We start from the raw sequence: 23,434 nt of genomic DNA, 5'->3' as shown, positions 1-23,434 counted from the left end.
CCCCACAGAATTGTTTTTTCAGCCAACACCCCTTCCCTAGGGAGCTCACAGCAGTGATGAGGTAAGGCTGTGTTTTGGATGTCAAGCAGATTAGAAGGCTTCAGCAAAAACCTGGGAGAGACACAAGAGACGGCATGTCCTGGCAGAACAGTATACGGCACAAGTGACTGGTCAGTTCTGATTTTCTTTCCAGCAGCAATGGCTCCCACCTTTCCTCCTACACCTGGTCACTACCATGTCCCCTGCCAAAGGTGGGGAGAAACCTGAGTGGGCTGGCATGGGGAGACATACTGCCTGGTCGGTGGCTACTGGTCCTACGATGCTCCAACAAAGGTGGAGGCAGAAATGCCAGTCCCCAGAGGAGCATGTAAGAGACATCGACCTCTGGAAGAGTCTGACGAAGACCTCAGTTGCTCCAGCCCCAAAATCTGGCGATTGGAGCTCGGTGGCAAGAGGTTGATGCCCTCCTGGCCAAGTCAGACGGGGATTCCTTGGACTTCTCGACTTTGAGCTTCTGCCTCTCTCACCAGGAGAGGCCTTGAATTCTTTACATCCATCCATTTGTCCAGATATCCTCTACTGATCATCTACTAGTGCTGGCCCTTTGCTGGGGTGTGCAGTAAGGGGGCTGGACAAGTCTTCAGTTATCAATCACACGTGCTGGCAGAAAGGTGGGCTGCAAGGGCACCAGGTGCCAGTAGAATAGAATTGGGGGGAACAAAGCTGGGGGGGTCTTCATGGGTCAAGCTCCTGTAATTCAGGTCCCTCTAGCCTTCCCCCAGTTGATGGCACTACCTCAAGGATGAGGGACCGCATGCAAACCAACCTCAGATCGGGATCCCTGTGGGCTTCACGGTGCAGTCACCAGAACATCTGGTCCCCAGCAGCAGCCAAGTAGGCCATGCGAAACCCGTCAGATACCACTTGCAACTTTGCTCTGGGGACCTTGTGTGCTGGTCCTCTGTACAGCCTGAACTCAGGCAGAGCCTGGCTGCCAGAGAACCCAAATCGTCACTCATCCTCATCAAAAAAGCAGCCATACAGGTGAAAAGGAAAGTGTGTGTGTGTGTGTGTGTGTGTGTGTGTGTGTGGCGGGGGGTTGGGGGGGACACTTTGCAACCTAGTTGAGTATCTGGTTAAGGTTAAAACTGTGGTTTTACTTCCCCACTCTGACTGACTTGGGCAGAGCTGCAGAGCCTAACCCCAGGGCCCCGCCACAGCTGACTTGGGTGGAGCTGTGGGGACCCTCAGGGGCCCCCCACAGGAGGAGATATATAGGTCAGAGCCGCCCCACGAGTTCAGTTCAGGCTTTGGATCCGGAATTGCCCTGGACTAGCAGATCTGAGAAAGTTTAAATTTTCCTCCCTCAGAGTGCTGGCTGATCGTTCTGTGCATTCTGCCACAACACAGGTACAGGACTGGGATGCTGGTGAGGGTTCTAAAGGGAAAGGTGGGGATTAGGGAGAAGGCTGAGTGGACGTGAGATGCCTCCACGGTTATGCACTTCAAGCAAGAGCAACGATCACAGCCTTTTGAGGAAGGAAAAGGTGCAAACTGTTCAGAGAGGGCAGCCTCAGCTTTGCGATTGGAGGATGTAAGTCTGTGGCTTCCAGGCTCTTTCTGGCTGAAGAAACTGTTGTTTCTTGAAAATTTAACTATGTTAATCGTCATGGGAGCAGAACCAGAGCAATGCCCAGAAAGCAGCAGGGACAGCCTGAGTCTCCAGGATCAAGGAGCCCTGTATGTGGAAGACCAGCTGCTCACGCACATACTTCTTTCTGGTGGCAAGATTTTCTGTTCTAGTCCTGCCTCAACAAGCCCACCAGTTGGAGACAGTGAGAGGACAGCACGTGCCAAGGCCCTGTGGCAGTTGGCAGCCTGGCTGGTGCGGGCAGAATTTAGAGGGTGAGAGGGTTTTGCTATTTGCTGAGACTAGAGAGGTCAGTGGGAAAAGACTGCCCAGGACTTGAGAGCCAAGTAAGGAATTTGGTATAACCTAAGAGCAATGAGAAACCACAAAAGGACTTTAGGCAGGAGGACAACATTAGGTTTTTTCCTTTTTTTTTTTTTTTTAATCCTCACCCAAGGATATTTTTTCCATTGATTTTTTTGAGAGAATGGAAGAGAGAGAAACATTGATGTGATCTCACACCAATTGGTTGCCTCCTGAAGGAGCCCCAACCAGGGCCTGGGCCAGGGAGGAGCCTGCAACCAAGGTACATACCCTTGACCCGAATCAAACTGGGAGCCTTCAGTCCACAGGCCAACACTGCTTTATCCACTGAGCCAAACCAGCTAGGGCAGTAGTCGGCAAACTGCGGCTCGCGAGCCACATGCGGCTCTTTGGCCCCTTGAGTGTGGCTCTTCCACAAAATAGCGACTTCTGCACATGGGCCACGAAGTTTCAATCGCACTGTACATGCATGCCCGCACGTGGTATTTTGTGGAGGAGCCACACTCAAGCGGCCAAAGAGCCACATGTGGCTCGCGAGCCGCAGTTTGCCGACCACTGAGCTAGGGCAACATTAGATTTTTTCAAAAAGCGATAGGGACATGTGCAGGAGGCAACCTATGGATGTCTCTCTCACATAGATGTCCCTTCTCTCTCTCTCTCTCTCTCTCTCTCTCTCTCTCTCTCTCTCTCTCTCTCTCTCCTTCCCTTCCACACTCTCCAAAAGCAATGGGAAAATATCCTAGGGTGAGGATTTAAAAAAAAAAAAAAGATAGGTCTGGTTGTTCTGTGGGGAATGGACCAGAGGTGGGAAGAGGTGAGAGATGAAACTGCCTGAAGGTGGCCCTCTGTGAGAACAGAAGAGACACTCCTGGGAAATTTTTTGAGGCTGAACCAGCAGGATTTGGAGAAGCCCTAAAAAAGGAGGGGTGGGCAGGGGGAAGGCAGCATCATCAATGACATTCAGGTCAGCTCTGCGGCCAGGCCCTGGGCTTCCCTGCCACCTCCGACCACTTCCAGCACCTGGATAACGTTTGCCAGAGCCTCTGCCCCCATATTGTCCCTGTGACCAAGTCTCTCCACTGACACTGGGAGCTCCTAGAGGACAAGGCTTGACTAATGTGTGCCTGTTTCCCCCTCCCCAGGGCAGGGCAAAGGTGGCCTCGGTGAGGTTAAGGGGAGGACAGGCAAGCCTGATGGCTAACATGTGCTTGGCACGTGGGTGTGAGTGCTCACATGCCCTTGACTGTATAAGGTTCTAGGTGTATCTGTGTATAGCTGGGTGTGTGGTCACCTCAAGGCCATGGCCAGCAGAGCCAGCCTATCTAAGGACTGAAGAACGTTACTTAAAATGTGCTGCCTGGCTTATCTACAGATGGTGCCCGCCTCCTCTGGCTCCACAGCCTATCTCTGTTAGACTAGAGTTGCCCCCGTTCCTGGAATGTTAGACATTTGGTCCCTGAAGGAAAACTAAAAATCCTGAAAAGCTAAATGCTCCCTTCTCATTCCTCTACCAGCAGCTGTTATCCATTTGTCTGGACTTCCTGTCCTTCTTTTCCCCATATTTTTATAGCCCAGCTTTCCGGTGGGGCTATCGAGAGTGGAACACACATGCTGTTATCTATGAAACTCACATTGGTGGCCTGGAAAACAGCACATCCAAGAGTTTCCCCCCACTCAGCTGCAAGAGTAGGTGTGGGGTTGCTGGCCAGCAATGGGGAGTAGAGGGAAGAAAGGGAGCCAGGTTTGAGTTTGGGTGCACAAGTCACCTCGGGCAGAACCCTGGGGAACTCACATTCAGAAGTGGGGCTACCTAGAGAACGCTCAAGTTAGACCCACCCCCAGTACAGCACCTTTGGTGGGCCCTTCCTCCTGGCCAGGGCACTGGGCAACATCAAGTGCATAATTCCTCAAATATACCCAAGCGAGGAGCCCTTCCCCTCGTGGGTAGCACAGGACCTCTAGTCCCTGAGGAAGAGTTTTGCTCACTTTATTTGGGGGAGGTTTCTAGGGTCTCCGGGCCTCAGACTTAGGCCACTGTCCCTGCACTGGTCACTCCTATCACCTGGGAAAGGTTACAAAGATGGAGCAACTCCAGGGGGTGCCAAGGTTCAGAACACAAACTTGAGAGGTTGAGGAAGGAAGGAGTTTGGGCAAGGACCCAGAATCCTCTCAACTTCTGTGATAAGGCACATTCCCCACGTACGGGTGTGAGAGAGGGTGTGGGTGTGTGGGTGGGGGTTCTCGGAGGAGAGAGCTAGGATGAGGGCCTGAGGCTGGAAATGGGGTGGGGCCTGCCAAGCAAGAACGGGAACTTAGCCCAGAGCCACCAGATAAGGCGGTTGTAACCACAAAAACCAAGCTCCAGGCCTCTCCTTAGGACCCATCCTTCTGACCTCAACAAGGCGGGGGGCTTCCACGCTGAGGTAGGAGGGCTCCTGGCCAGCAGGTCAGCCAGCAGCTCTGGGAGGAATGTTGCTGGGACCGGGGCTCTGCTGCCCTGGAAATAACGCGTTTCCTTCCATTCAAACAGAGTACTCTCTGTGCTTCTGCTATGTTGAGTAAATGCTCCCTGACCCTCTCCAGGTGGTGGCCCAGGTCACATCCCCAAAGTCCCTCCATTCGGACGGTGGGGAGGTGTGGCATGTCTGAGGGGAGAGCTCTTTCCTGGGGCTGATTGGGAAGATGGGAGAGGGGGCGTCTCCTGACAGTTCCCAATTCCTGGCTGGACTCCCTGGGGGTAGACACGCAGGCTGGGAGGAAGGGAAGGGAAAGAGAAGGCCAGGGGCAGGGGGCCCCCCCGCCAACCTGAATCCAGGGTCCATGAAGTCAGCCCCTCATGTCCAGAGACTATCTCCTCCCTCGCACTCAACCTCTGTGGCCCAGCGCAGGAAAGCCGGGATCCCAGAACACTGTGACCATAAAGTGGTCCTAGGGGTGCCCAGGGGCCCAGGGACAGGCAGATGGGATGTGATAAGGTTGGGAGAGGTCACAGGGCCGAGGGGCCACTCTCTGGCAGAAGCACTCCAGGCCCTCTCTCTTGAGAGCAAGTTAGGGGCGTGGGGGGGGGTGGGGGGTGGGCAAGGAACCTAGAGAGGCCCCAGCAGAGCAGTGGGTGTGGGAGAGGGGCAGGGCGGGGAGCCTGCACTGGAGGGCACGCGCTGAGGGGGAGGGGGGAGGGGCTCCTTCCGGGCCGGAGGGGAGAGGCAGTGCCGCCCCCTGGCGGCAGCGCTCCGGCATCGCAGATCTCTGCCCACGGGTCGCAAGGTCCTGTGACTTCATCCCCCTCTCGCGAGGCCGCGCCGCTGAGCCGCTGGAGCCGACCGTTGGGACCCCATCGTCGCCCTCGGCCCTTCTCCTGCCTCTCAGGTTCTCGAGACCAGACGCTGCCCGCCTGCCGGGACCTGCGCAGCATGCGGCCCGCGGGCCTCGAGTGTCCCCGCATGCTCTGCCTGTGACCTCTGCTGCGGCTGCTGCTCCTGCTGTTGCTGCTGCCCCAGCCGGTAACCCGCGCCCAGACCAAGCCGGGTGCCCCCGGTGCCCCGATGGCCCTGGGCACCCCAACAGCGCTGGACACCCCCAGCGCCCTTCCCACGCCCGGCACCCCCAGTGCCAAGACTGGGCCCGAGGCCCCCAGCGACTCTACTGCGCCAGGCACCGCTAATGCCCCCACCCTCGCCTGGAACCCCCAGCACCCCGAATCTGCGGGAGCAGGCTCGGGCCCTGATGCGGGACTTCCCACTCGTGGATGGGTGCGTAGGTGCGGTGGGGGCTGAGCTCCCCCTGGGCCGGGGAGGGGGTCCTGAGCATGCAGGGCTAGGGAGGAGGTGCCCTCACCTGGATGTCCTTTCCCTCCTCTCTCACCCCCTCCCTGTCGGGAATGCCCGAGCCCAGGCCTCATAGGGCCCTGGTATCATGTGCGTAACAGTGTGGGGTGGGGAACGCCTCGCTGGCCCAGCCTGGCCACCTGTCCTGCCTGATCTCCAGGCCTAAAGGAGTCCACCCATTTGCCGCTGAGCTGACCCTGCCTTGACCTCCTTCCAGCCACAATGACATGCCTCTGGTCCTGAGGCAGTTTTACCGCAACCAGCTACAGAATGTGAACCTGCACAATTTCACCCGGGGCCAGACCAACCTGGACAGGCTTACAGACGGTCTCGTGGGTGCACAGGTACCACAGGGACACACCAGGCGCCTCTGGCTGCTGGGGAACGTGGGGGGACTGTGGGCCCGAGAGACCACAATACGTTAGTCACATGGCAGCTCAGTTACCAGAGTGACCCCAAAAGTGCCGTGACATCAGTGCTCGGGGCTGCAGGGGCCGTGGTGAACCAGCTGGGTGGGTGTCCAGGTAGCAGGGAACACGCGCTTTATCGCATGTGGTCTCTGGGTCCCCTGGGCGCTGTGTGGGCTGTGGAGGCTTTGGAAGGAGGAGCTCCAAAGCAGGCCCCCCCCCAAGCCGATCCCTGGCCTTCCCCCAGTTCTGGTCAGCCTACGTCCCATGCCAGACCCAGGATCGGGATGCCCTGCGCCTCACCCTGGAGCAAATTGACCTCATCCACCGCATGTGTGCCTCCTATTCTGAGCTGGAGCTTGTGACCACGGTTAAAGGTAGGCAGGCTGGTGGGTGGTGGTAGGGACTTGATGGGGCTACCCCAGCCCCTGAAAGTGACCACCTCACCCACCTGCCCCCAGATCTGAACAGCACCCGGAAGCTGGCTTGCCTCATTGGCGTGGAGGGCGGCCACTCACTGGACAGTAGCCTCTCCGTCTTGCGTACCTTCTACATGCTGGGTGTGCGCTACCTGACCCTCACCCACACCTGCAACACACCCTGGTGAGCACAGTGCAGATGGTCTGGGCCCACGGAGGCAGGGATCTGCCCGAGATACCACTGGGACCCAGACCACACTTTATCCCTGGGATCCGGCTCTGACCCTGGAGTGGGGAGGGGATCTGGGCTCACAGAGCAACTCTGGACCCCCCAGCAGGGTCTTCCTACTACCAGGCACAGCCCAGCGTGGGTTCTTGCTCTTGCTCTACGGGGGTGCCGGGATAGAGGGTTCAGTAGGGCCTCTCGGTTCTTGTGGTCCAATTATGGCCACCAGTCAGACTGCCTCCCGACCATCCTGCAGGGCAGAGAGCTCAGCTAAGGACATCCACCCCTTCTACAACAATGTCAGCGGGCTGACCAGCTTTGGTGAGGTGAGAACCCTGGTTCCATACCCTGCTCCACCTGCACATACACACCCCACCTGTTCCCTACAAATAAATGCACGTACATGTGCACCCCTGATGCCTTCTGCCCAACCTTTCCCTGCAGAAGGTGGTGATGGAAATGAACCGTCTGGGCATGATGGTAGACCTGTCCCACGTCTCAGACGCCGTGGCACGACGGGCCCTGGAAGTGTCACGGGCACCTGTGATCTTCTCCCACTCAGCTGCCCGGGGGGTATGCAAGAATGAACGGAATGTTCCTGATGAGATCCTGCAGCTTCTGGTGAGAGACACCGCCCTGGCCCTTGACCTAAAGCAAGAGGTTTGCAACAGGAACCCTTGAACCTGAGCCCCAGTGCCCTCAACTTTCCTAAACCCTAGGCTGAACATCTGCCCTGAACTCTTGAACCCAACATAGGGTGCTAGGTGGTAAATACTCCTCTGAATCTTGACACCCAGGACTGACCCTCCTCCATTCATACAAAACAGAGAGATGACATTTCCTCTGACCTCCTCTGACCTCAAAGTCATGGTGGAACACCTTCCTCACAGGCGCCCAGCCGGTGAACAGGCAGGTGGTTGTGCTGGGGGAGGGAGGGGCAAGCTGAGTGTCAATTTTCCCACTCGTGCAGAAGAAGAATGGTGGCATCGTGATGGTGTCCTTGTCCGTGGGCGTGCTGGAGTGCGACCCGTTGGCCAACGTGTCCACTGTGGCAGGTGAGCCCCACCTGAGCTCTCTGAGCAGCTCTGATTTGGACCTAAAGCTTTTCTGGGGACCCTCAGAACAACCAATGCATTTGACCCATCCATTGGCGGTAGGCACAGACCCCCAAAACTGAAACACGCACAGTACGCAGCACCTTGGTGCCATTACAGCTAGAGCCACAGAGTGGATAGTGCAATACTGTCGGGTATAAGGGAGGCAGCTATACATAAAGCCTGGGTGTCTCCGTAGGGGCTCCCAAAATGCCCTGCCCCTGCCTCTGGCCAAGGGACTGGGCAGCCCCTTAGGTCTCTGTGGTGTTTGTCCCTCTCCCATCTTTCACATCCATGGAAAGGAGCACCCATAGGTGCTCAAGGAGATGTGAGGCAGGGGGAATCCTGATGTGAAATGGCCCAAACTGGTAGCGCTGGAACTAGAAACTTGAAGTCCAGTCTAGAGACAGCTGGGATCACATCAGGTCAAAAGCTCAGGGCTCTCAAGTTGGCACACTGGGGGCCAAGCCATGAAGTAATTGGCCTGCATGGCCTACAGGCTGCAAAAAGAGGAATCAGCAGAGTCCAGTCCCCACCCCCCACCCCTGCCCTGGAAGCCCACATTGCTGACTCTCCATCCCCCAGATCACTTCGACTACATCAGGGCAGTCATTGGATCCGAGTTCATTGGTATTGGCGGCGATTATGATGGGACCAGGAGGTGAGTGCTTCCCTGTGGCTAGTCAGGAGCTAGCTGTGCGGCAGTGGGGCCTTCGCAGACTCCGCGTCCACCACAGCATGGTCCTCATGGCCTTTAGCCCTTGACCACAGGTCTGCTGGCCCACTTGGCATCTCCCCTCCTAGGAACTGTTTCCTCGACTTTCTTGTCTGACTGTGGCCCATTGGCCCCACTCTAAGTCATCATATTTGGCCAAGCCACCCGACAGCTCATCTGCCTAGCACAGTGATGGCGAACCTATGGCACGTGTGTCAGAGGTGACACACAAACTCATTTTTTTCATTGATTTTTCTTTGTTAAATGGCATTTAAATATATAAAATAAATATCAAAAATGTAAACATTTGGTTGCAAATATCAAAAAATTTCTATATGTGACACGGCACCAGAGTTAAGTTAGGGTTTTTCAAAATGCTGACACGCCGAGCTCAAAAGGTCCACCATCACTGAGTCCTAGCATGTGCACCCACCCCCCAGTGCCAGCAGACCCACTGCCTCTGAGCAGACTTTTAGCAAAGTCTGGTACAGGTTGAACATAATCTCTGCTTGCAGCTGGGTCTGTGCATGCAAGGGTTCAACCCAGTTATTTTTTTTTAATATATTTTTATTTCAGAAAGGAAGGGAGAGGGAGAGAGAAACATCAATGATGAGAGAGAATCAAATGATCAGCTGCCTCCTGCACGCCCCCCAATGGGGATCGAGCCCACAACCTGAACATGTGCCCTGACGGGGAATCAAACCGTGACCTCCTAGTTCATAGGTCGGTGCTCAACCACTGAACCACACCAGCCAGACTCAATCCAGTTCTTAAAAAGCTCTTCTTTTTATACATAGAGGAAGAATTTGCATTCAGTGAAAGGCATAGATCTTAATACAATTCAAATGAGTTTTGACTAATATTCAAGGAAGTTTTGATTCTGAAAAATGAAGAGTAGGGGGTGAATCATTTACTCTCTCCCAGTCTCCATTTCCCGTATCTGACCGGGGCTGGGGTTCAATGGATCCTGAACACATAGGGCTGTGGTTCTGAGTCAGGACCAGGGAACAGATATGGGGCCCACCAACTGGTCGCCTGGCGGCCATACAGTTTCCCTCAGGGACTGGAAGACGTGTCCACATATCCAGTACTGATAGAGGAGTTGCTGAGCCGTGGCTGGAATGAGGAAGAGCTCCAGGGTGTCCTTCGAGGAAATCTGTTGCGGGTCTTCAGACAGGTGGAGCAGGTAGGTGTGCTGGGCTGGGCGAAAGCATCGCTCGGGAGGCTGAGCAGGTTGGGGGAAGCTGTGGGAGCTGCCTCACCACCCACTGCTGCCTCCAGGTTCGGGAGGAAAACAAGGGGCAGAGGCCCTTTGAGGATGAGTTCCCAGATGAGCAGCTGGGCAGCTCTTGCCGCTCGGTCCTCCCGAGGCTGCATCAGAGACATTATATGGCTCCAGACCAGAAACTGATTGAGACTCCTTCGCATTGGAAACCGAAGTTGTCATCTAAGAAGTCATTCTCAAAATCATCCCCCCACATTGCCCCAAGCCTCACAATTATTGCTTCCTTCCCAGCCGTCGTTCTGTGGCTCTGGTGACCTAGTTCTTCCTGTCAGATGTCACTTTGGCAGCTGTGGACACCCCACAAAGTTGCCCCTTTGTGCAGGCACAAATATTTCCTGAAAATAAATATTTTAGACTGGAACCAGGAATGAGTGTCCTTCTCTGGGGTGGGTCCTAAGACTGGTGGTTGGTGGGGGACCCTGCTGTTCAGCCACCAGTTACTCAAGGAAGACATGCTGGTCGCGGCTTGCGGAAACCCAGGCGACTGGGCTCAGCACTGGAAGAAGACAGTGGGTGGCTCTGGCTGCATGAGGGTGGCTTCCCTCTGGGTCGCTCACCTCAATCCCCATCCTGACCCACTGACCACCATTTGACGATCTTTCAGAGAATCTGAGTTCACATTCCCAAGTAGAGAACCTGCATGGATCACAAATGACCTTTGTTCCTATTTGGACAGAGCCCTCCAATGGCTGGACTGTCCTGGATGTGGGGCCACACCTCCCTGACCCCCAGAGACTTCCTCTCTGAGAGGCACAGGCTACTTAAAGACAATCACCCCATCTAACCCCCAGGCCAGTTAATAATAATAAACATGATAATAGGTAATGGCTAATAAAAATGATAATACTAATAGTCTATGCATATCCCATGATGAAGCAATTTCACCCAAGGTATATATCCAAGGTATATATCCATACATTCCCCCATAGGCATATAAAATAATATTTACAGCAGTGCTATTCATAATAGTCCCAAACTGTGCATTTCAAAGTCAACTTCAAGAAGGCAAAGACAAAAGATTATCTTAAAAGCAGTCATATTTTTTAAATCATATTAACTTGAGGAACAACAATACAACTGAATTTTCAATAGAAATAATGGGGCAGTGCCCTTGGCAGCCCCCCGGATCTGTCTCTTGCTTCAACAGTGCTAGGACAGAACATACTCAGGGACACCCCTTTTCCAGTCTCCAACCACCCTCCCTCCAACCTGTTTTCCACTCACCACCTTTGGAACCACCTTGGCCATCCTCAGCCTCCAAGACCAGCAAATACCATTGTGTGTGTGTGTGTGTGTGTGTGTGTGTGTGTGTGTGTGTGTGTGTGTGATTTTAGAGAGAGGAAGGGGGGAGAGAGAGAACAGCAAACATTGATTTGAGAGAGATATCATCGGTTGCCTTCCATACAACTGGGTTCTAATTCCTGGTCTGTGCCCTGACCAGGAATTAAACCCGCCACCTTTCAGTGTACAAGATGCTCCAACCAATTGAGCCACAATAGCCAGGGCAGCAAACACCATTTTTGGACCATAACTCCTTATTGCTGAACAACCATGAGCCCCCTAATTCGTCAGAATTATTCCACCGAGGTGGAGGCTGCCCTCAGCTGCCTGGTCAAGCTGCATCTGCGGGCCTCCTACACCTACCTCTCTCTGGGCTTCTATTTTGACCACTACAGTGTGGCTCTGGAGGGTGGGGCCACTTCCTCAAGATGTCAGAGGAGAAGTGCAAGGGCACCCAGCATCTGTTAAAGATGCAAAACCAGCATGGTGGCCGAATACATTTCCAGGACGTGCTGAAGCCTTCCCAAGATAAGTGGGGTAAAACTCAGGATGTCATGGAAGCTGCCATGGTCATGGAAAAGCACCTGAACCAGGCCCTTTTGGATCTGCACACCCTGGTTCTACCTTCACAGAACCTCATCTCTCTGACTTCCTGGAAAACCACATCTTGGATGAGGAAGTGAAACTCATCAAGAAGATGGGCGACGATCTGACTAATCTCTGAAGGCCGTCCCGTCCCCAGGCTGGGCTGAGTGAGGATCTCTTCAAGAGGCTCACCCTCAAGCAGACGAGGAGCCTTCGGAGCCCAGAGGCCTTTGAGGGGCCTCTCTGTATTCCTCTGGTGTCTAGCTTTTGCTGACCTCCCTGAAACCATGAAAATCCTCACTTGAGGATATGTTTTTATTGATTTTTAGAGAGAGGAAAGGAGAGAGAGAAAAACATTGATCGGTTTTCTGTGGATACCAGGGATAGAACCCACAACCTAAGTATGTGCTCTAACTAGGAATCGAATCTGAACCCTTTTGTGTACAGGACAATGCTCCAACTAACCAAGCAAACTGGCCAGGGCCTGCAAAGCATCTTTTTAACCACCGTGGAGTCCTCTCCCATGCATTGAACCAAATGGAAACAATAAAGTTATTTTTTTTGGGGGGTGGGGAGGAATAATGGACATCTTTACACAGTGGAATATCTTTAACCTGCTGAATAAAAGTAACTACTACTGTTGAATTCTGTGAAGTGAAATATTCTTCAAAAGTGAAGGGAAGCCCTGGCTGGTTTGGCTCAGTGGATAGAGCGTCAGCCTGTGGATTGAAGGGTCCCAGGTTCAATTCCGGCTAAGGGCATGTACCTTGGTTGCGGGCACATCTCCAGTGGGAGGTGTGCAGGAGGCAGCTAGTCGATGTTTCTCTCTCATTGATGTTTCCGGCTCTCTGTCCCTCTCCCTTCCTCTCTGTGAAAAATCAATAAAATATATATAAAAGAAAAAAAAGAAAAATCTCTTCTTTATAAAAAAAAAGTGAAGGGAAATAAATACCTTTTTAGACAAATAAATGTGGAGAAAGAAATTGGAAATGTATAAATCACCTAATGAGAATATCAGTTATTATGGGAAAAGTGCACATCAAATAGAAATTAAGAAGGTCATAGGTGCCCTAATTTCACATTTGAAATGGAGATACAAATACTTAAAGTATCTTTAGATTTTGAATTTTTTTAAAAAAATCCTCACCTGAGGATATTTTCCTATTGATTTTTAGAGAGAGTGGAAGAAAGAGGGAAAGACAGAGAGAAATACTGATGTGAGAGAAACACATCGATTGGTTGCCTCCTGCACATCCCCTCACCAGGGCCCGGGCTGGGGAGGAGCCTACAACCCAACCGAGGTACATGTCCTGGACTGGGTCCCTCCCAGTTTCCCCCCTGGCCCACTCCCTTCGTCTGTCGTCCCTATCAGAAGCCCAGACAGAGGGATCCGGGTGGAGGGAGCCCACGATGCGTCGCCAGAGGGCGCTCGCGGCCGAGGCCTGCCTGGCCCATTGGGGTGCTCTCCCAGTTGGGAGCAGGAGGGCCGTGGTGCCCCCTGGCGGCCACGCGGTGCGACGGCGCTCCGGATCCCTGGAAGTCTTCCCAGCGTCTTGACCCTCCTGCTCTCAAAGCCGCGCCGCTGAGTCATCTAAGTCGACGGTCGGCTGACGGTCTGCCTCTCTCAGGCTTTCAAAACCAGCCCTTGCCCGCCTGCCCGCCTGTGCAGCATGCGGCCCGCGGACCTCGAGTGTCCCCGCGTGCTCGGCTGGCGGCCTCTGCCGTGTCTGCTGCTCTTGCTGTTGCTGTCGCTGCTGCTGAAGCCAGTGACCCGCTCTCGGACCATTGCGGGCGCCCCCAGCGCCAAGACCATGCCCGACGTCCCCAGTGCCCCAACCACGCCAAGCACCCCCAGAGCCCTGAGACTGCGGGAGCACGCGCAGGCCCTGATGCGGGACTTCCGGCTGGTGGATGGGTGTGTAGATGCCGCGTGGGGACGGTGGGGGCTGAACTCACCCCTAGGCAGGGGAGGGGATCCTGCGCGTGCAGGGCTAGTGAGGAGGCGCCCTCACACTCCCCTGGATACACTCTCTCCATCATCATTCATGGGCCCTTTCTCCCCATTATCCCGTTTCTGGTGGAACCCAAGCTGAGCCTCCAGAGGTCTCCCTATTGTTTGCCTGTGTGAGGTGGGAAGGAGGAGTGGGACAGGGCCGGTCCAGGCATGTTGACATGTCTTGCCTGACCTGAGGCCATGTCCGCACTCTAACCTTATCTTGACACCCTCAGCCACAACCATCTGCCCCAGCTCCTGAGACGGCTTTTCCAGAACAGGCTACAAGATGTTAACCTGCGCAACTTCAGTCGTGGCCAGACCAGCCTGGACAAGCTTATGGATGGCCTTGTGGGTGCACAGGTACCACAGGGACACACAGGGGGCCACAGCATGGCTGCTGGGGAATGTGGAGGCCACAGGAACCTGGGTAGGCAGTCCTCTGGTGACTGGGTATCATAGGACACAATGTGTCATCAGGTGGCTGCTGGGGAGCGTGGGGATGTTGGAGGCCAAGACAGCCTGGCCACATAGATCCCTAGGTTCTGTGGAGACACACAGAAAATGATCAGAAAATCCCTGGTGATTGTGGGAGGTGCCGAGACCACAAAGGACATGGTGAGTTGGCCTTGGGGCATTCACACAGCACACGGACAAACAGCAGGCAAGGATAATGTCTTGAGCCCACAGTTTGGCTGCTGGCAGCAAGCTGAATGGTTGTCAAGGTGCCATGGGTCGGCCTCACTTAGGCCACTGACCCTAATGAGTACCTTGGGGGCTGAGGAGGAGTGGCAGGCCAAAGGTCTGACCCCATTCTGGACCCTTGGGCCTACTCTTAGTTCTGGTCAGCCTACGTCCCTTGCCAGACCCAGGGACAGGATGCCATACGCCTCACCCTGGAGCAGATTGACCTCATTCATCGCATGTGTGCTTCCTACGCTGAACTGGAGCTTGTGACCTCAGTCAAAGGTAGGCTATCAAATGGGGGGAGGGGTTTGGGGATATTCAGGGCTTCCTCTGGTGCGTCTGGCCCTGGTTCCGGACCACTTGATCATCCACCCTCTTCTAGATCTGAACAGTACTCAAAAGCTGGCCTGCCTCATTGGTGTGGAGGGTGGTCACTCACTGGACAGCAGCCTCTCTGTTCTGCGTAGTTTCTATCTGCTGGGAGTGCGCTACCTGACACTCACCTTCACCTGCAACACGCCCTGGTGAGTGTAGTGGAATGATAGACAGGATGGCGGGGAAACTGCCAGAGAGGTGAGGACAGAGGTGTCCAGAGGGAGGCTGGACTGCCGGCAGGTCCCTCACACTCCCAGATAGCAGCTGGCCTACGTCCTTACCCTGCTCTGGAGGTGGGCTGCATGAACAGAGGGATTGCAGAGTCCCCAGGCTCTGATGGCCAAGGTGTGGCCCACTAGATTGCCCTCCACTGGCTGTTCTGCAGGGCAGAGAGTTCCATCAAGTTTGAAGACCACTTCTACACCAACGTCAGTGGGCTGACAAGCTTCGGTGAGGTGAGGACTCCTGTTCCCTACCCGAACCCACCTGTTCCCTATAGATATGTGCACACGTGCATCTATGACACACACACCCCCAAATAAAATATTTGTCCCATCCTAGCTGGTTTGGCTTAGTGGATAGAGGAAAGACCTGCAGACCAAAGGGTCCCAAGTTCGATTCCAGTCAAGGGCACATACTTCGGTTGCAGGCTCCTCCCGGGCCTGGGCCTTGGTCGGGGCTTGTTCAGGAGGCAACCAATCGATGTGTTTTTCTCACTTCGATGTTTCTGTCTTTCCCTTTCTCTTTCACTCTCCTTAAAAATCAGTGGAGAAATATCCTAGGGTGAGGATTAACAAACAAATAAACAAACAAAAAATTTGTCCCTGCAGAAGGTGGTAGGGGAAATGAATCGCCTGGGCATGATGGTGGACTTGTCCCATGCGTCAGACGCCTTGGTGCAACAAGTGCTGAAGGTATCAAGGGCTCCTGTGATCTTCTCACACTCAGCTGCCAGGGCTGTGTGCAACCATTTCCTGAATGTCCCAGATGACATCCTGCAACTTCTTGTGAGTGGCCACCGCCGCCCTCAAACCAGGGCTAAGCATGCTTCATACAAAGATTCTTGACCCTGAACAAAGCTACCAGCCCAGGCCTCACTTTTGGACTCAAGGCTGGTTAACCCTCCCCATCTCTGAAACTCAAGTCCAAATCAGTTCCACCCAGGGACCCACAAACCCAGAGGAGAAGTGTCTTCCAATCTCTGAAGGCAGGACTGAGTATGGTCCTAATAGGAGGGCCCTCCAGGGGTGGGGCAGGTCATCAGGACAGAAGGGCCAAGCTGAGTATCCATTTGTTTATCCCTGTAGAAAAAGAATGGTGGCATTGTGATGGTGACGCTGTCCATGGGGATTTTACAGTGCAACCTGTTTGCTAATGTGTCCACTGTGGCAGGTAAGCCCCACCTCAACTCCTTGCGCAGTTCTAGCTTGGGTCTGTGGCCACCGGGGTCCTCAGGACAGCTCCAGCGAGCTAGCACACCTGTTGGGCAATGGGCAGACCTTGGGAAGTATATACAGCTCTTCACGGCCACCTGATCTGGGCCCACAGTCAATGCTGATGGGTTTGGGCAAGCATCTGCCTCTGCTTCTGCGTCTCACTTTTACTCCCACATCTCTGGACAGGACAGGCAGGCAGACCCCAACCAGGCTCTCAAGGAACCCAGAGGCAGGGTGGCTTCTGGGCAGGAGAAGATCCAAAGAGGTGGCTCTGAAGTTCACTCTAGGTCCAGTGTCCAGCTTGTGGCCACTTCAGAACTCACAACTGGCTAGGAGCTCTGTAGAGTCAGCTGCCATGGCCTGGAGTACTATGGGCAGGGTGGTTGGCCAGGGCTGAGCTTCACCAGACCAGGGCAGGGCTGTCCACCACTAACCGCCCCAGGGCTGATCCCAGGGTCTAACTCAGCCCAGTGCTGCCCACCACCAACCTCCACCCTCTAGATCACTTTGACCACATCAAGGCAGTCATTGGATCTGAGTTCATCGGGATTGGTGGGAATTATGACGGGTCTGGCCGGTGAGTGTTTCCCTGGGCTTTTTTTCTTGGGCTGGGATAGAGGAGGGAATTATAGTTCCCCATCCTGTGGTCCTCCCATCTTTCAAACCACAACCACAGGCTCTTGTCTTCCAGACAATTTTATATTTCCCCACTCTCAGGGCCTGTGTCCTGGGCTTTCCCTGTTCCTTCTGTGGTCCACTGGACCCACCGCCACTCGAGGTCATCACCTCCTACAGGCAGAGCTCATCTGCCTGCACAAACTCCGGTCCCAACCCAGCAGGTCTGTTGTGGGCTGATCATCTGTTCAGTGGGTAGATGCTACTTAAGCCTAGTCTTCAAGGAGCTTCCAAAGTGGCGTTCAGTAGACTAAAGAACAATGGCCTTCAGTTTCCCATGTGACTGGGGCTGTTGGGACAATGGCCGTAGACAAGGATCAGGGCCATGGTCCCACAGCTGGCTGGCTGCTGTTTGCACAGGTTCCCTCGGGAGCTGGAGAATGTATCCACATACCCGGTTCTGATAGAAGAGTTACTGAGGCGTGGCTGGAGTGAGAAAGAGCTCCAGGGTGTCCTTCGTGGAAATCTGCTACGGGTCTTCAGACGAGTGGAACAGGTATCATGCTGGGCTGAGCAAAAGGATGGTTCCGTGGTGTGCAGGTGAGGGGTGCACTGGGGGAGCCACTGACTGCTGGCTCCCACCCGCAGGTGAGAGATGAAAACAGTGGCCAGAACCCTGCAGAGGATGAGTTTCCAGACAGGCAGGTGGGCAGGTCCTGCCACTCCCACCTCGTGACTCAGCATGAACACCTGACCACACACCTGGATGTGGCCAAGTGGCCAAGCAATCATATTCTCCAGAGTCCCCCAAAAGCCTCCCCACACCTTGTCCTAGGCTTCATGGCTGCTGCCACCTTCTCAATCCTTATCCTGTGGCTCTGGTGACCTGGTCAGCTCCCCAGAGGTCACCTTAGGAGTGTCACAAAGTCCCCCTCCTAGTCATCCAGGCACAAGCATATGCTAAGAATAAACATTTTAGGCATGGAACCAGGTGTGAGTGTCCTTCCTCTTTCACATGGGAGGGGGCGATCCAGACTTCATTCCTTTTTATGGATGAACTAGAAGCCCATTGCACGAAGATTCCCGCAATAGGCCTTCCTTCCCCTGGCTGCCGGCACCGGTTTTCCTCCGGCACCCAGGACCCAGGCCTTTGGTCCGGCTGCAGCGAGGCTTGGCTCTTCAGTCTTCAGTCTTCAGTCTTCAGTCTGGCCAGAGCCTTCAGTCTTCACTCCATGCTTGCGTATGCAAATTAACCACCATCTTTGTTGGGTTAATTTGCATACTCATCCGATTGGCTGGTGGGTGTAGCGGAGTGACACCAATTTGCACATACACACACAATCCCTGGTACATAGAGATCACAGTTTGTTACCCATTCATCTGTTGATGGAAACTTGGGTTGCCTCCACCTTTTGGCGATACAATGAACATTGGCATACAGGTATCAAATATGTGAGCTCCAGGAATTATTCAGCCCTGCTATCAATTCCTTTGGGCACATGCCTAGGATGAAATTGCTGAACCATAGGGCAATTCTAGGTTTAGCTTTTTGCAAAACCACCACACTGTTTTCAAAAGCAGCTGTACCATTTTAAATCCCCACTCAGCAATGTACAAGGGTTTCAATTTCTCCACATCCTCCCCAGCACTTATCTTGCATTTTTTGTGATAATAGCTAACCTAAAGGGTGTGAAATGATATCTTGTCACCAATCTCACATTGTGGTTTTGGTTTGCATTTATCTAATGACTAAATGATGTGGAGCATCTTTTCCTGGGTACAGTATATCCATAAGCTCCAAGTCAGTGCTCTTTCTCAGCTCTCTGAAGCCATTTTGGACTGGCTTGGGAGGTCATCCTGTTCTCCCCAGAAAGTCTTATTATGCGAGTAATAAAGTTTCTACATCCTCTTGGAGTCCATGTAGCCTTATCAGTCTTGACATCTGACCCAAATTTGGGGGAGGATGGGTCTATCCGCTTCTAGGGGTTGACCTCAAAGCTTTGTCAGGACTATTATTTCATCTCTTGCTAATTTAGCCTGACTCCTAAGGCAATGCTCTTCTGAGGAGTCTAGCTAATGGCCCATATATTGAAAGGTCTTTCACTCTCACTGGCAGGAACACAAATATGTGAGCTCCAGGAATTATTCAGCCGACATCTTTCCAGTGGTTCTTTCTCTGGTCTTATATAAACTTCTTCGTATGTGTGTACAGATCAATCCTCTGAACGACTCAAGGGTTGACCCTCTGTAGATCTCCAGGTCTCTCTCTTTGTGTAGCTTCCTCCTCGATGGTATTCTGTCCTGCAGATTCTAGCTGCTTTGGCCTTCTCAAATGCAGGGCTTATTTTTCTTTCTTTTTTTAAATATATTTTTTATTGATTTTAGAGAGGAAGGGAGAGGGAGAGATAGAAACATCAATGATGAGAGAGAATCATTGATTGGCTGCCTCCTGCACACCCCCCACTGGGGATCCAGCCCATAACCCTTGACTGGAATCAAACCCGGGACCTTTCAGTTTGCAGGCTGACGCTCTATCCACTGAGCCAAACCGGCTAGGGAATTTTCTTTCTTCTTTTAGAAAAAATATATTTTTATTTATTTCAAAGAGGAAGGGAGAAAGAGAGAGAGAGAGAGAGAGAGATACAAACATCGATGAGAGAGAATTATTGAGCCTGCAACGTGGGCATGTTCCCTGACCAGGAATAGAACTGTGACTTCCTGGTTCATAGGTCGATGCTCAACCACTGGGCCATACTGGCTGGGCTATTTTTCTCCTTAATTCAGCAGGACCACGAGGTTCTGAGTTGAGGTTCCCCCCCTTCCTCCCACTCCCACACTATGGAAGTTATCTCTAGGCAATAAGCTAATACAATCATAGGACTCACATCATTTATTTCTCTTTCATCTGGGATCACAGTCCTATATCACCTATTGTCTATTGTCTGAAAACCATTGTTTTATACAGTTCTATTTAATTTACACAGAAAGGTACATTTGGCCCCTATTATGCCATCATGGTTGGAAGCAGTTCTATTGAGGTATTCCTCACAACCAATAATCAATTTTTGTAAGTGTTCCAAGTATACTTGGCAAAAAATATGGATATAGATGTCCATTAGGTTAAGTTCATTAACTGTGTTAAAATCTTTTATAGCCTTGCTGGGTTTTTTCTTCACTTATTTGTAACCGTGACAGTTGTGTTGAAATCTTCTATTGTGCTGGTGTATTTATCAGTTCTCCCTATATGTCTAACAATTTGTTTTTATTTAAATTAAACAAATTTCAATAAAATTTGCTCAGTGGTTGAGCATTGACCTTTGAACCAGGAGGTCAAGATCCAATTCCCGATCAAGGCACATACCCAAGGTTGTGGGCTTGATCCCCAGTGGGGGCAGGGGGGGGGGGCGTGCAGAAGGCAGCCGATCAATGATTCTCTCTCATCATTAATGTTTCTATCTCTCTCTCCCTCTCTTCCTGTCTGAAATCAATTTTTTTTCAAAAAGAAACGAACGTGCCATAAAATTAACCATTTTAAAATGAATAATTCAGTGGCATTTAGTACACTGACAATGTTGTGTAACCACCATCATTGTCTAGTTCTAAAACATTATCATCACCCTAAAAGAAAACCTTATATCCATTAAGCAGTTACTCCTCAGCCCCTCACTCCCCCTAATCACCAATTGTTTTTTCTTTCTTCTTTTGGGAGAATTCCTTAATTTGGTCTTTCCAACTTTCTAATTCATCCTCAATGATAACTTTCTGCTATTAGATCACCTATTGTATTCTTTGTTTCAGATATTATTGCAGTAATTTTTATACCTGGTCCCATATTTCTTTGATACTTCTCCCATCCAGAGATGGGGACTGTACCTTCCAATCCCCTGTTAAATCTAGACTTTGTAACTGCTTGACCAGTAAAATACGAAGAAGTGATGTAGTGCCTGTTTCCAGGCCTAGGCCTGGAGAAACTGTCAGCGTCTACTCCCTGCTTCTTGGGATGCTTACCCAGGGACTGCTGCCACTATCCTGTGGAGAAGCCACGCAGCCCACGGACAGGTCACATGCAGAGGACCCAGTGCTCTGGTCCACAGTCTCACTGAGCTCTTTGCCTACAGCCAGTCACAACTTGCTAGTCATGTGAGTGAGGCATCTTGGGAGTAAATCCTCTGGTCCCAACTGATGCCAGAGAGCTTTACTCAAATTGAAGCTTTGTGAGCAAATTAATGTTTTTGTTGATAGTTGTTTTAAGCCACTATGTTTTGGGGTAATTTGTTACATAGTAATAGATCACTGGAACAGTTATATTTTCCATATCTAATAGTTCTGCTTATTCTTTTTTATATACTAGTATATTCTTGTTTCATATTGCTAATATTCTCCCTTATCTTTTGTAATATTTTTTTTCTTTTTCTTTCTTTTTTTGATCAGTGTGTTCTAATAATTTTCCTGATAGATGTTTTCTTTTGAAATGTCTGTGCTTTCTTTTTGCCTGTGAGCTTATTTTTGCCTGTGAGTACCCTGATGGTGCAGACTACTTGGTCAGTCAACGAATGGTATGGGGGAAGTGGTATCCTAGCCACAGAATTCCCCAGAGCTAAGGTTGTCTGTTGGGCTTCAGTGGCCTATCTCTCCCACACAGCATCTGACCCCACCCCTGAGGAGAGAGGCCGTGTGTGTGATGGCAGGGTGGGAGACACACTGCTGAGAACATGTGTCTGGCCAAATTACAAACCCCAGAGGTTGGTTCTCTTGTTAAAGGCTTGTATTACACCCTAGCATGCACCCTGGGGCCAAGGACTGAGGATACCAAAGTAACAAGACCAAAAGGGTCCTGCCCTTGTGAAATCCACAATCTAGTGGGCGTGGAAAACATTAAACAAAGATCCCCACAGGGCCTTTCTCCCAGAAGTGGGTACTATGAAGGGAAAGTGTCTCAGGGGAACACAAGCCAGGGAGGACGAGGTAGGGTGTCAGGATCTGTGCCTGAGAAGTCTTCTGGGGAGGAGGTGGTGCTGCAGGCTGAGAACTCCGCCATATGGAGGAGCTTGGTCAGTGAGGGTGGGGACAGAGGGTTGAAAGGCATCCTGTCCGAGTGAACAGCAAGTGATTTGCAGAAACTCCCTGAGTTTGAGGAAGTGAAAGACAGAAGGGTTGAAGCTGGGCAGGAGGATGGGGAGAGGTGCAGCTGGAGAGGTTGGGGGTCAGATGAAGCAGGGACTTGTGGGCCAAGAAGTGACTGGGCTTTCTCTTCAGAAGAGGCGGCTCTAGCCCTGGCCGGTGTGGCACAGCACGGTTGGCTGGTTGTTGTCCCATGTACCTAAACGTCACTGATTCGTGTTCCTGTTGGGGTATATGCCCGGGTTGCAGGCTCTGTCCCAGTGGGAGGCTGCAGGAGGCTGCTGAGAGATGTCTCTCTCTCCTTTTCCCTTCCTTTCTCTCTAAAATCAATTAAAAAATAAAAATAAATTTAAAAAGAGGTGGCTTACCATGAGCGGGGGAGAGAGCAAGAAGTCCATTTGGAAGGCTGCTACTATGGCCAACTGAAGGCAGCATGAGGGGACAGGAAGTTAAATGGACAAACCCTGGCTGGGAAGACTGGGATAGGGGCCAGAACGGTGGTCAGCTCAGAGGTCCTCTGGCAAGGCCCAGGGACTCTGACTCCTGATTCTGCCCCAGAGCTGGAGGCTGGGAAGAGGAGGCAGTCAGAGGGCGCAGTCAGAGGTTGGTTGGGAAGATACACCTAATTCTGATGTTCTAAAGCCCCGTGAGCCATAAAGGGGAGGAAAATGGAGATAGATGAGGAAGATGGGCTCTGGGGTTTTCTGATAGAGAACGGCTGGAAGGACACCTAGAAAGATAAAGATGTCAAAGTAAAGCCAACTGTGTGAGTTATCTGAAGCAGTATTGTGGAAAGTGAAAGAAAAGTTAAAGGCAAGTAAGTAAACCATTTGGGTAAAGGAACCCCCAGAAAGTGAGACAGTAAAATTAAGGTGAAAGAATTTGACTAAATAATAGAATGTAGCCTCCCAAAGGGGCAAAAGGAGCGGGGCCCGGGGGATCTGTGTCCTTCCTGTGGATGAGGCAGCAGCCGCTGGGAAAGGGGCCAGGATCCCTGCTGCCTCCACCTGGGGAGAGGGGAAGCCGGGAAGGGATGACCTTCGCAGGGACTGAGTTTCCAGGGACTCAGAGGAGAGGTGGGAAACCGCGTTGAGGGAAATGGATAGGGGAATGAATACCGAGGAAAGGCGGGAGTCCCTGGGCAGGACTGGGAGGGCCTCTGCGATCCTAGGCCCGTCCTGCTGATCCCTCCGTCCCTGAGAAATGTCGCTGAGAGTTTACTAGGCACAGAGCGCAGAGCCAGTGCACCCCGCACCCCAGCTCGCGTTGTCCTCAGGCAACCCCAAGAGGTGGACGCGTATTCCCCCTTCTAACAAGTACCACATCTGGGGCTCAGAGAGGGCGGTTCCTCGCCCAAGGTCACACAGCAATCGGGCCCTCCCCAAGGCCTGAAGCTACTGGAAATCCTCCCTCCAGA

At 52.4% G+C, this 23,434-nt stretch overlaps 2 protein-coding genes and 1 pseudogene across 3 annotated transcripts; all 3 read left to right on the top strand.

Moving 5' to 3' along the window:
* The first annotated feature begins 921 nt into the window (after positions 1–921).
* On the top strand, positions 922–10,285 carry LOC102425171 (dipeptidase 2). Of its 2 annotated transcripts, none has more exons than XM_014464969.2 (11): positions 922–1,044; positions 5,321–5,703; positions 5,996–6,122; positions 6,433–6,562; positions 6,647–6,788; positions 7,087–7,156; positions 7,275–7,451; positions 7,801–7,885; positions 8,510–8,585; positions 9,690–9,825; positions 9,921–10,285. In XM_014464969.2, exons 2-11 carry the CDS (start codon positions 5,615–5,617, stop codon positions 10,176–10,178), a joined length of 1,290 nt encoding a protein of 429 aa, XP_014320455.1. In that variant the 5' UTR covers positions 922–1,044; positions 5,321–5,614; the 3' UTR covers positions 10,179–10,285. The 2 variants fall into 2 exon arrangements, with proteins under 2 accessions (XP_014320455.1, XP_014320454.1); XM_014464968.2 differs by lacking the exon at positions 922–1,044 and adding an exon at positions 4,217–4,377.
* A 1,190-nt stretch (positions 10,286–11,475) lies between these two features.
* LOC111828059 lies at positions 11,476–12,064 on the top strand (annotated as a pseudogene).
* Positions 12,065–13,460: 1,396 nt separating this feature from the next.
* Positions 13,461–17,781, top strand: DPEP3 (dipeptidase 3). Its single transcript, XM_006099486.3, has 10 exons — positions 13,461–13,705; positions 14,020–14,146; positions 14,623–14,752; positions 14,853–14,994; positions 15,231–15,300; positions 15,676–15,852; positions 16,153–16,237; positions 16,783–16,858; positions 17,317–17,452; positions 17,545–17,781. The coding sequence occupies exons 1-10, from the start codon at positions 13,461–13,463 to the stop codon at positions 17,779–17,781; spliced, it is 1,425 nt and encodes a 474-aa protein (XP_006099548.1).
* The last annotated feature ends 5,653 nt before the right edge of the window (positions 17,782–23,434 follow it).

Source organism: Myotis lucifugus, unplaced genomic scaffold (genome assembly GCF_000147115.1).
Source record: "Myotis lucifugus unplaced genomic scaffold, Myoluc2.0 scaffold_274, whole genome shotgun sequence".
NCBI classification, from domain to species: Eukaryota; Metazoa; Chordata; class Mammalia; order Chiroptera; family Vespertilionidae; genus Myotis; species Myotis lucifugus.
This window is presented reverse-complemented; position numbering and strand designations above follow the sequence as displayed.

Coding starts and splice junctions, on each gene's coding strand:
- DPEP3 (XM_006099486.3), top strand. CDS start 13,461: ATGCGGCCCGCGGACCTCGAGTGTCCCCGCGTGCTCGGCTGGCGGCCT. Junction 14,995..15,230: donor TTCACCTGCAACACGCCCTG/GTGAGTGTAGTG, acceptor GCTGTTCTGCAG/GGCAGAGAGTTCCATCAAGT. Junction 16,238..16,782: donor TAATGTGTCCACTGTGGCAG/GTAAGCCCCACC, acceptor TCCACCCTCTAG/ATCACTTTGACCACATCAAG.
- LOC102425171 (XM_014464969.2), top strand. CDS start 5,615: ATGCCCCCACCCTCGCCTGGAACCCCCAGCACCCCGAATCTGCGGGAG. Junction 7,157..7,274: donor GGCTGACCAGCTTTGGTGAG/GTGAGAACCCTG, acceptor CTTTCCCTGCAG/AAGGTGGTGATGGAAATGAA. Junction 8,586..9,689: donor GATTATGATGGGACCAGGAG/GTGAGTGCTTCC, acceptor GCGGCCATACAG/TTTCCCTCAGGGACTGGAAG.